General features: G+C 30.3%; 1 protein-coding gene across 1 annotated transcript in view; it reads right to left on the reverse strand.

Moving 5' to 3' along the window:
• Positions 1-2,726: 2,726 nt before the first annotated feature.
• Positions 2,727-12,976, reverse strand: part of Dhpr (dihydropteridine reductase) — a 40,932-nt gene continuing 30,682 nt past the window's right edge. Inside the window, exons 6-7 of the mRNA XM_075366441.1 lie at positions 9,399-9,591; positions 2,727-3,106 (exon numbers count right to left, since the gene is read on the reverse strand). Coding sequence (XP_075222556.1) covers positions 3,007-3,106; positions 9,399-9,591 — 293 coding nt within the window. The 3' untranslated portion in view covers positions 2,727-3,006. The remainder of the gene's footprint in view (positions 3,107-9,398; positions 9,592-12,976) is intronic.

Consider the following 12,976-nt stretch of genomic DNA (forward strand, 5'->3'; position numbering starts at 1 on the left):
GGACCCCTGAATGTGAAAATAGGAGGAGAAAAGATTATGGAGGTAGAAGAATTTTGTTATTTGGGAAGTAAAATTACTAAAGATGGACGAAGCAGGAGCGATATAAAATGCCGAATAGCACAAGCTAAACGAGCCTTCAGCAAGAAATATAATTTGTTTACATCAAAAATGAATTTAAATGTCAGGAAAAGATTTTTGAAAGTGTATGTTTGGAGTGTCGCTTTATATGGAAGTGAAACTTGGACAATCGGAGTATCTGAGAAGAAAAGATTAGAAGCTTTTGAAATGTGGTGCTATAGGAGAATGTTAAAAATCAGATGGGTGGATAAAGTGACAAATGAAGAGGTATTGCGGCAAATAGATGAAGAAAGAAGCATTTGGAAGAATATAGTTAAAAGAAGAGACAGACTTATAGGCCACATACTAAGGCATCCTGGAATAGTCGCTTTAATATTGGAAGGACAGGTAGAAGGGAAAAATTGTGTAGGCAGGCCACGTTTGGAGTATGTAAAACAAATTGTTGGGGATGTAGGATGTAGAGGGTATACTGAAATGAAACGACTAGCACTAGATAGGGAATCTTGGAGAGCTGCATCAAACCAGTCAAATGACTGAAGACAAAAAAAAAAAAAAACTAGAACCCTTTTTTAATTTTTTGGAATGATGATTAATTGACTAAGAAGCTTATACATGGGAATATGGAAATTGAAATTTGTAGCGTATGCAAATACCACGCTTGACTGGGATCTTCAGATGAAAGGCAAGAAACTACCTACACTCTGCTATGGAGATTGGCAAAACATTTTTCAATTATATGTGCACCACAAAACTACATCACATTTACTACACTGATAAAGCAATGATTTTGTTTTTTGTGTTTTTTTTTTTTACATTTTGAATACACAATTTCTTAATCATTTTGGTTATGTTTGTAGAAGGTATAAATAAATACGGAAAATTCTGCACAAGCTTTCATTTCTTTGATTGGTTCTCTTCAGAAGATAGTGTCTAATTAACTGTTCAACCTTTTTTTAACCTCTGGGACCACAGTTAGGTATTGCTTCAGAGGATGAGATAATGATTTGTAGTTTGTGTGAAAATGCCATGCCTAACCAGGATTCAAACCAAGATGCTACCACTGATGCCACGGAGCCACACCTTGGCCTCATGAAACCTCACTAACTGAATTCATCATCATACCTTTTTTTTATACTACCCTTTTACTCCTTTTCATGGAGTTTGTAGAATTACATTGGTCAACTCCTCTCATCCTTAAATAGAATCTATATTTGAAACTGAAACATCTTGTCTGCTTAAAATCTATGCAATATATATTCTGTAAATAGTAAACAGTCTTGTCATCCCACTTAAAAAGCTCTTTGTTAGTATCATAAAACATATAAATTTCATTTTCTTTTCAAGCTTTTGCAACACATCTTTCTTAAGCACCTGATTTTAATTTTTTCTGTTATCTATTTATTCTATCTTTTTCTGATATTTGTTTTCTCTAATTAATCAATCCTGTTTTTCTGTCGTGAAGAATTTTCGCTAGCTCTGAACTACAATAAAAATTATCAATAAAGATATTGTGCCTAATCTATTAGTCCTAAGCCCCTCTATCAAAATTCTGACCCACACACAAAGTTAAGATTTGTTTTTGTTCAGGTTTTTTTTTATTTTGAAAGAGCATCCATTAACAGCTGTTCGTGGAGGAATCAAAAGTTTCGCTTGCATTTTTTATCGTGTCTTTGTTGTTTACTACATTGTTCTTCTATAAAAGTATTCAGAAATGTTTTGTTTTAATTTTAGTTTTATTTTATAGACTTTAATGTATTATTTACACTGTTTCCAAAGTGTGCAATTTGCTGTAATAACTGTGAAAAAAAGAAAGGATTTTAAGTAAGGTCAGAGATGAAGATTGATTGTGTTGTGAACGTTTGGTGCGAAAGACGTCATTTCTAAATTGTATTTTTTAACTTAAAATATTAAAGATTTTTGTTCTGACAAGTTTCTGGTATAATTAAAAATTTAACAAACTTTTAATAGTGTTGATGTGCTTTATTTATTTATTTTTTCTTTCATAATCACTACCAAATTCAGACCATCAGATGCTCTCAGAACAGGAAACTCATCTAAGTATCTTAAGTTTCCATTCATTGGTTTGTAAAATTCCAACAAGTTTGTAAAATTATAAAAGCTACATATTATTCAGCATATAAACTGATAGTAAAACATTTTGTAGGAATATCAATAAAAAATCTTTTACATGTTTTTAAATGAAGTTCCCAAAAAAGAAAAAAAATTTAAAAAGTCCATCATAATCATAGAAATATTGTACCTGCATCCTTATTCCTGGATTGGAGATAAACAATTTATAGTTGTGTATCTGGGAATATATATTCTTTAATAGACCCCAGGACCATTTGAAGTGTAAATAATATCTTCATCTTTTCAGAGTGTACCAAAAGCATATCTTTACACTCACTTGAATCACCAAATAATAAATTTATATTATTTTATGACAGCCAAATTTAAAAACAAAAAAAGTCACAAGATATAAGCAGTTCAAAATAAGATATAACCATTGACCATAATTTATAGAAACATTTTTGATACATTTAACTTCATCAATTATAATTGACAAAATCCATCAAGGGGGTTAAAGTGTTTAAAAAGGGTTGTGGTAAAAGGATGTTTTAAAATAAATGTGGTTAAAAAAGTCACTCTTCTGTTATATTTAAACAAGCAAATATATATATTTTTATTTTATTTTTATAACATAATATACATATATAGCAAAAATAAATCTTTAAAAAATAATACAACATAAACTGTGGTGTTGTCTTTCTTTTTTATTTAGAACAATACTATGTAAAATAACACAAGGGTCATATTATTACAATTATTGTTTATTATTATTGTTTTAGCTTTACTTATGGACCACAACATATTCTGATTATATCGTGTCATTATGGAAGGATAGTTATTTATATGATATTATCCTAATTAGACAAATACCAAATCAGTAACATTATTTTTTGTTACTAGATGCACCAAACTGCCATTTGGAGGACGATCTTCACCTTTACTCCAACGGAAAAACAAGCTAGAAATGATAAATAATATAATAAATAAATAGTAAACACCTTAAAATAAATTCAAATTTTAGGTCAAAACACATAATTACATATAATGATTAATAAAATCACGTAAATGGGAAGCGTGATATAAACTAATAAACATATGTGATAATGAATTATGGATTCATCATACGTTAAAAAATTCTACATCAGGTAATGCTTAACCATTGTTGTATCACTGCATGTACTATAATAGTTGTTATGATTAATTAAACAGTGATTACAGTTAAGCTAGTATTAAAACAGGAGTCCATGTTAAAAATTTACCTGTTTATTCCAACAAGTGTGCATTTACATTTATATGTGTAAATATATTTTTATTAATATTCAATTTTATTAATAGTATTATTTATTTATACTATAATTATTATTATATTCCCTTACATAATGAGATGATCAGCAACATTTGAAAAGTCTTTTATTTTTAAATGGTCTAAAACGTTTTGTAAAAAGAACCTGTTTGTTTTATCAATATATATTTGTTTAAAGTTAATTTTAAATAATGGGCAAGCAGGAGTAGGTTTCATAATGAACAAGAAGTTAGGGAAGAGAGTAGAGTATTTCAAAATGCATAGCGATAGAATCATTGTAATAAGGATAAAACTGAAACCTAAACCAACGATTGTTAACATCTAAGCGCCCATGATGTAGAGTGTGTATACGAAGAAATTGATGAAAGTCAATTGATAAAAGAGATGAAAATTTAATAATAGTTGGAGATTGGAATGCAAGCAAGGAAATATAGAGGGTGAATACGGGCTGGGCAAAAGGAATGAAAGAGGAGGACGACTTATAGAGTTTTGCACAAATTATAATTTAGTAATTGCCAACATCCAGTTTAAAAATCATAATAGAAGAATATACACATGGAAAAATCCAGGTAATACAGCAAGGTAAGAGATAGATTATATCACTGTTAAGCAAAGATTTAGAAATCAACTCGTAGACTGCAAAACTTACCCTGGAGCAGATATAGATAGTGACCATAATTTAGTGATAATGAAATGTAGATTGGGGTTTAAAACCCAAAGAAAAGGTGTCAGATGAATCAGTGGAATTTAGAGAAGCTTAATGAAGAAGAGGTAAAGATTTTTGAGGAGGGTATCGCAAGAGGTCTGAGTAAAAAAGAAAATGTAAAAGAATGGGAGAATGTTAAAAAAGAAATTCTTAAATCAGCAGAAGGGAACTTCGGTGGAACAAAGAGAACTGGTAGAAAACCTTGGATTTCAGACGATATATTGCAGCTGATGGATCAACGTAGAAAATATAAGAATGCTAGTGATGAAGAAAGTAAATGGAACTATAAACAGGAAGTGCAAACTAACGAAAGAAGAGTGGATTAAAGAAAAGTGTTCAGAAGTGGAAAGAGAAATGAACATTGGTAAAATAGATGGAGCATACAGGAAAATTTTGGGGTACATAAATCAAAATCTAATAATGTGTTAAACAAAGATGGTATACTGATTTATAATACGAAAGGCAAAGTCGATAGGTGGGTGGAATATATTGAAGAGTTATACGGAGGAAATGAATTAGAAAATGGTGTTATAGAGGAAGTCGAAGAGAATGAAAGAGGAGAAACAATACTGAGATCTGAATTTAAGAGAGCATTAAACGATTTGAATGGCAGAACGGCTCCTGGAATAGACGGAATACCTGTAGAATTACTGCACAGTGCAGGTGAGGAAACGTTAGATAGATTATACAAACTGGTGTGTAATATTTATGAAAAAGGGGAAGTTCCGTCAGACTTTAAAAAGAGTGTTGTAGTCATGATACCAAAGAAAGCAGGGGCAGATAAATGTGAAGAATACAGAACGTTTAACTAGTCGTACATCAAAAACCTTAACTAGAATTCTATACAGAAGAATTGAGTGGAGAGTGGAAGAATTGAGTGGAGAGTGGAAGAAGTGTTAGGAGAAGACCAATTTGGTTTCAGGAAAAGTAGGGACAAGGGAAGCAATTTTAGGCCTCAGATTAATAGTAGAAGGAAGATTAAAGAAAAACAAACTAACATACTTGGCATTTATATAGACCTAGAAAAGGCATTCGAAAACGTAGACTGGAATAAAATGTTCAGCATTTAAAAAAAATTGGGTTCAAATACAGAGATAGAAGAATGATTGCTAACATTTACAGGAACCAAACAGCAACAGTAATAATTGAAGAACATAAGAAAGAAGCCATAATAAGAAAAGGAGTCTGACAAGGATGTTCCCTATCTCCATTACTTTTTAATCTTTACATAGAACTAGCAGTTAATGATGTTAAAGAACAATTTAGATCTGGAGTAGCAGTACAAGGTGAAAATATAAAGATGCTACTATTTACTGATGATATAGTAATTCTAGCTGAGAGTAAAAAGGATTTAAAAGAAACAATGAACAGCATGGATGAAGTCCTACACAAGAAGTACTGCATGAAAATAAACAACAACAAAACAAAAGTAAAGAAATGTAATAGAAATAATGAAGATGGACCACTGAATGTGAAAATAGGAAGAGAAAAGATTATGGAGGTAGAAGAATTTTGTTATTTGGGAAGTAGAATTACAAGATGGACAAAGCAGGAGCGATATAAAATGCCGAATAGCACAGGCGGAATGAGCTTTCAGTCAGAAATATAATTTGTTTACATCAAAAAATTAATTTAAATGTCCGGAAAAGATTTTTTAAAGTATACGTTTGGAGCGTGGCTTTATATGGAAGTGAAACTTGAACAATCGGAGTACCTGTGAAGAAAACAGAAGCTTTTGAAATGTGGTGCTATAGGAGAATGTTAAAAATCAGATGGATAGATAAAGTGAAGAGGTGTTGCGGAAAATCGATGAAGAAAGAAGCATTTGGAAAAAATATAGTTAAAAGAAGAGACAGACTTATAGGCCACATATTAACGCATCCTGGAGTATTAGAGGGTCAGGCAGAAGGAAAAAATTGTGCAGGCAGGCAATGTTTGGAATATGTAAAACAAATTGTTAGGAATGTAGGATGTAGGGGGTATACCGAAATGAAACGACTAGCACTAGATAGGGAATCTTGGAGAGCTGCATCAAACCAGTCAAATGACTGAAGACAAAAAACAATTTATAAACGTCACTAATGTTAAATTTATCTTACTGTAATTTTATTTAATTTTTAATAAACTGGAAATCATCCAAAAGTTTCAGTTTATCAATGAGACCTTGGATCTTGTACACAATGCATTCACTACCAGTCCTGAAAAGTTAATTAGGCGGAGTAGTTACACACTGCAACTTCCTCGTTCCATTGTTCACAACACTATTCATAAGCAGCTCCATCTGTGAATGTCCAAATTACAACTCCATCACATTAAATCAAATGATCACCCCCTACAATTGATATTTATATATGAAAATTAGTTTGCTGCAGAGGTAATGCATCATGCTGAAAATTATCTTATTATGTTGCTTTTTAGTAATGAAGCAACGTTTCATATGTACAGGAGGAAAGTTAGTAGACACAATTGTCAAATTGGGAGTTGTGATGAAAATCACTAATCAGTAATAAAAAATGAAAGAGACTACAACTGCAATGAGAGTTGGCTTACCTGCACATGTATCTACACTTCTACTGACCCTGAAAGTATACAGAACAAATCTTGGAGAAACTTGTTGTCTATTGAGTCTATGTTTAAGAGATTATGATGACTGGTTTTCTAAATATAGGTCCATTACCTTTGGATAACACCCAATATTTAGCCCAAACACCCTATATTTTAGACTAACTACCCTATTTTATTACAATCTATTCCCTAGGTTTTTTCTTCTTGTTTTTTTTCATACATTATTAAAAGGGAATCTATATCTTTTGTATTCTTTTTAATGCGTTTTGCATTTCTGTCCGCTAAGAATATCATATCCATTTTGGTTTGCTCTAAATATAATCTGTTTTAATTCTTGGATATAATTGTTTTGTATATTGAAATTCAATAAGTTTATTTATTTTTGTGAAACTAAGGATATTTGTTTTGTATTATAATCTACTTTGGTTCTACATTGATCTAATATGATTTATTTTTATTACAATGAGTTGATTTTCTAAAAACTCTAGAACTGTTTTTTACTGTTTCCATTAAAATTTATTTTTATGTCTAAAATATTTATTGATCTATTACAAATTTCTACAGTAAATTTTAGTTTTTATAAATTTAACTTCTTTAAAATGATTATTAAATGTTAGAAAACAAAAGAAATTTTCTAATGTTACTTATTTCTCTTCTCATCTTTCTGGTCTCAATTTACTGGTGGAGTAAAATTATTCACAATTATCTTAAAAAAAAGTTTTCGTAATTTAAAAACAAAATAGGTTATAAACTTATATGAACTTTTTTACTTCCTTATACGAACTAAAGGAAGTATTGAGTTAATGACAAATTTTGGTTTTCAGATTTTAATGGATATATCCATTTTGACCATCCCTGAATCCATTTTGACTAGTTTCAGCATGACATCTGTACACATGTACCTTGGCATAAATCAAAAATGATTTAGCTGTAGGATGTTGAAATTTTAGATTTAGGACTGTTGTAAGATCTAGTTATGCATCTCCTCTTTTGATTGCAATCAACTGAACCAAAAGTGTCCAAAAAAGCCCAAAATCCAAAAAAATAGAATTTTGGACTTTTTCTTAACTGCCGTAATAAGCCCTCTCTGTTCAACGACATACATTGTATGTGGTACTTATTTTCACTGGTTCCACAGTTACCAGTATAGCCAAATAAAATTTTAATTAATGAAATATTTGGATCTTAGGGGAAGGCATATCAGTTCAAATCTGACTTCATCTCCTTTTTTTTACTTTTTTTTTTTTTTATTTAAATATATTGATTTATTAATAATTATTAACCTCTCATTGTAAATTTTTTTTACAAATAATTCAATAAAAAAAAGAGAAAATATCACAAGTTATTAATGAAATAAAATTTTATGTACTTTTCATTTAAAAAAAAAGTGTTTATGTAATTTAATAGGCGTACAAGGAAGTCATGTGGTGTCCACATCAGCTTTTTTAAATCATTTTAATCAGATAAAATACCAGTAAATTTTACCAGCAACAAAGGTTATACAACCTGTGTATATATTTACAATAATATAAAAACGACATACAAATTCATATATACATTTTTGTTGTTTTGTAGTTATTAATAAAATAAGAATCTTTTTTTCATAATCTCAGCTCTTTTAAAGTTTCATTAACTCCAATCACTATGGTGAATGACTTAACCAAAAATAACACACATTTCCCATTATTTGTTTCAAATTTTATAAAAGAATTCCACTCAGTACATAACAATGAAAAAAACATGTATTCAATAATTTAAATGAATCATTTTTTTTAACTTTAAATGTTAAACAACAGTAAACACTTTAAATGTAACTACTTTAATATTATCATCCTTATTCTATTTACAATTTATTAAAATAAATTGAACAGATCTTGAAGGCTGGTAGGTCAACAAGAAAGGTCCTTAGTTCCTTTAATTACAAATTATGGCAAGATCAGTTGTAGAATTTATCATAAGGGGATGGGCATTTAATTTTTTTGCAGACTTCTTGTTGGTGTTGAAGCGGAGAATGGAACAGAATAAAGGATGTCTTCATAAATAAAAGTTGAAACTATAAAGTTCATGTATGTGGAGAAATGAAAACGATCTTGGAATGTTTTCAGAAACAATTAATAATTGACATTTAGTGTCCTGACATTTGCTTGGAAGCAATTGCCAACTGATCAGTTAAATAAATAAGGATGATAAAAACAAAGAAGAAAATGAGTCTGCCACAAAGCTGCAAATTAGAAATGGAAAGGAATTCACAGCACTATGACCAAGTACTACTAAGCAGAATGTGAGAATTATAAAATTAGTAAGAATTACATTAAAACAACAAGTAATACAAACTGTATGCTGTAAGTCAGCAGGTAAAATTACACATAAAAAATGTGAACAAGTGAAAAGAGAAAATTTGGCATGATTTGTTTCAGTGAAGGTTATCTTTTTCATTAAAACTTCAACCCCACAAAAAAACGTGATAAGGTAACTCAGCGGAGGCTCATACAATCTCTATTATTCTGCCAAGTTATTAGTTTTTATGGTTTTTTTTTGCTGAAGCAATGAGTAGATTCCATCAAAATTTATCATTCATTATAATTAAATAAGTAATTACACTAATTATAAAGACATGCTAAAACACTTAACAGATAAAATTGCTGTAAGACAATTTAAAATATATGTTAAACTTACTCGGCAACAAATTCTAATGGTGTCCATGTTGATTTATCAGCATCTGCCATCCACTTTCTATTCATTGGAGTATCCAGAGTTACAGGAAGAATAGCTACTGACAGTGACCTTGCAGGAAGTCCACTGTTTTCACCTGCCAATGATTTTGTCAACTGATGTACAGCTGCTTTTGCCATTCCATAACCAATCATACCTGATATAATAATCATAAAAATGTTCAGACACTGATAATAATATATATTTATAATGTAGTAGAAATAAATAATATTACGAACTATGTAATTATTTCTAAATGTGACAAGAGAGGTTAATCCCAACTAATAGAGCTTGTGTTACAGAACATTATGCTACCTAGCAAATTCCTTGAATTTCTACTTTTTTGCATCACCTAACACATGATTTACTGCTGCACTGAGGTATCTCACTTATTTTAAATATGATAGTTTTCACCCCAATTATCTATGATGTTAGAAATGATTTTTAAAGAAAAAGAAATCCCCATGAGTAATATGTTATCAGTTGTTTATGATGGTACTCCAGTGATGATAGTACGGCTACACTATCATCACTGATAGTGTTAAAGATGATAGTGTAGCCATACTCACTATCATATAAATCATATTTATGATATTTTTATCATAAATTTCTTGGTTTTTGATTGGATAACAAACTAATGAACAAAATCAGAAACAATTCATTGAATGAAAGATTGTTTAAACAATTTTATATTGAAAATAATAAAATTACAGTACTTCATACAGAAGTTCACTGGTTATCGCAAGGTTTAGATCGACTTTATAAACTTACTAAATCTGAACTACAGTATCCAGAAAATCATTGTATTGCTTTATGAACTAACTTGACTGTTTCCATTAATGAAAAAGTTTATTTGACAGACTTGTTAAAAGAAACAAATCTAGAGTTCCAAGTTGATAAGCTGAACTTAAATAAAAATTGTTACTTCTGGTTTGTGAGTCCTCTATGTAAACAAAATTTAGGATATGGAAACTTTAACCATTCTGATAACTTATCAGAAATAGAAAAACATGACAAAAGCTTAAAATTTACTGTCAGCACTTGGGGGCTTTCACTTCTGACTTCAACCAACAATTTGAAGATATTCTTAGTATGAACATACCTGATTGGATTTGTGATCCCTTTTTAAGCACTAATACAGAAGAATTTCCAAAGTAACAATTATAAATGACAGAACCAACAAATGAGAAATCTTAATTCAAAGATGACTATCAATATTTCAGACTCAACAGCAAAAGATACCTACAATTTATCCTGGATTGGACTATAACATAAAAAGAAAACTTTTTAACTGAATTTCCTTCAAAATATTTAGTGGAGCGTAAGTTCAATACAGTCACAAATCTGTTGACTAAAAACAGAAACTGAATACAAATAACTAATTGTGAGATACTGACAAAGTTAGAATGATACTGACAAAGTTAGAACTGAATATTAATAAATTCATATAGCAGCATACAAATACCAACAAGTTCTACAAGGTCTGTTCAAAAAATAACCAAACTTTATATTTTTAATCTTTATTATTAATTTTACAGATTATTGGTCCTTGTCTCCTTCAAAGATCTCCCCTCCTCTATCCACACTTTTTCCCAGCACTATTTCCACTTCACAAAGCAATCCTGGATAGCTTCTTTTGAAATAGCCTTTAAACTCTGTGACAAATTTGCTTTAATGTCATTAATAGACTCAAAACCGCGTCCTTTCATCAATGATTTTAATTTCATAAATAAGAAAAAATCAAAAGGAGCCAGGTCTGGTGAGTAGGGAGACTAAGTGACGACAGTCATTTAATTTTTGGCACAAAACTGACGAATTGACAAAGCTGAGTGTGCGGGCGCATTGTCATGGTGAAGGAACCATGAGTTAGTTGTCTTGCCACAACTCTAGTCTCTTTTTGCAGATTTTTTTCACATAACTGTTGTAAAACACTTTGATAGTACACCCGGTTTATTTTCACCTTGAGGGAAGAATTCAAAATGCACCAATTCCATTAAAATCACAAAAGAAAACAGAGCATCACTTTGGCAATGGATCAATACTGACATGCTTTCTTAGGATGTGGAGATCCTTTACCAATCCATTGTGATGATTGAAATTTTCTCTAAATGTCATAGCCATAAACTTAGCTTTCGTCTCCTGTTATCATCCTTTGCATGAATGTTTCATCATCATTGGCTTGTTCAAGAAGTTGCCAACAAAATATCCACTCTATGTTCTTTCTGTTGTTCAGTCATCAAACGAGGAACAAACTTTGCTACAGCTTGATGAATGTTCAATTTTTCAGTCAAAATGTCATGGCATGATCCAATTGAGATTCTAACCTCTACTGCAAGTTCTCTGACAATCAATCAGCGATTTGCATGCACCAGATCGTGATTTTCTGAACATGGGTGTCATCTGTTAAATTCGAAGGCCTTCCTAGCTGAGGGTCATCTTCAATTGACTAACAACCAATTTTAAATCGTAAAAACCATCGTAATGTTGCGTTTGATCCAGAGCATTATCTCTGTAAGCTTGTTTCAGAAGTTGAAACATTTCTGTGAAAGTTTTCCACAGCTTCAAGCAAAATTTTACATAGTATCATTGCTCTTGAAAATCGCACATTACAAAAATTGCTACAAATCTTAAACTCATTGTACTCAAATAACAATAACATGAAAACTAAATATCATGTAAGTATTTAACTAAATAGCATGTCACTAAATATCTCCATTGACGCGTATTTAAAAAGGTTTGGTTATTTCCTGAACAAACCTCGTAATTCCTTCTTATTAGAATTACTTTTAATGTTACTGGTATCTTTTATTTTAACATTATCCTATGTTAATATTCTTTGTATTTATTCATTTTTATTATTTTCTGTGTGTAATGCAAATGTTACAATGGCCAACTTCAATAAATAATTATATAATTTTAAGTTTCAATATGTTCTATTTACAACAACCTTTGTTATTATACTGTACAACAAATGTAGAAATATAGATGAATAAAATAACCAAAATTTGTTACATCTTTCTATTTCTTTTCTTAAAAACGGTAATTTTCAGAGGGGTGCTGATTAATTTTTTATCTGAAAAAGGATGATCGCCCAAATAAATTTGGGAAACAATAATATAAACAAAAAATTAGAGCTAACTAACAAATCATGAGACAGATCAATGATCATCCTAGAAGAAAAATCAATTCAGATCATCAATATCTAAAAACGCCAAATAGATGAAGAGCAATGTCAAAAGCAAAATTATAATTTTCTCCTAATCAACCATATAAAAAATTTATTCCATTTAGCTAAAGTGATTAGAAGTAGAGAATTCTAAGGTGTTCAAATCCTAGTAAAGTCAATTACTTTTATACAGATTTGAGTACTAGAATGTGGATTCTGGTGTTCTTTGGTGGCTCAGTTTAATTAACCACACATCTCAGGAATGGTTGAACTGAGACTGTACAAGACTACACTTCATTTACATTTGTACATATATATCATCTTCATTCATGCTCTGAAGTAATATCTTACGGTGGTTCCAGAGGCTAAACAGAAA

This window comes from Lycorma delicatula, chromosome 5 (assembly GCF_047948215.1).
Source record: "Lycorma delicatula isolate Av1 chromosome 5, ASM4794821v1, whole genome shotgun sequence".
Taxonomy (NCBI): domain Eukaryota; kingdom Metazoa; phylum Arthropoda; class Insecta; order Hemiptera; family Fulgoridae; genus Lycorma; species Lycorma delicatula.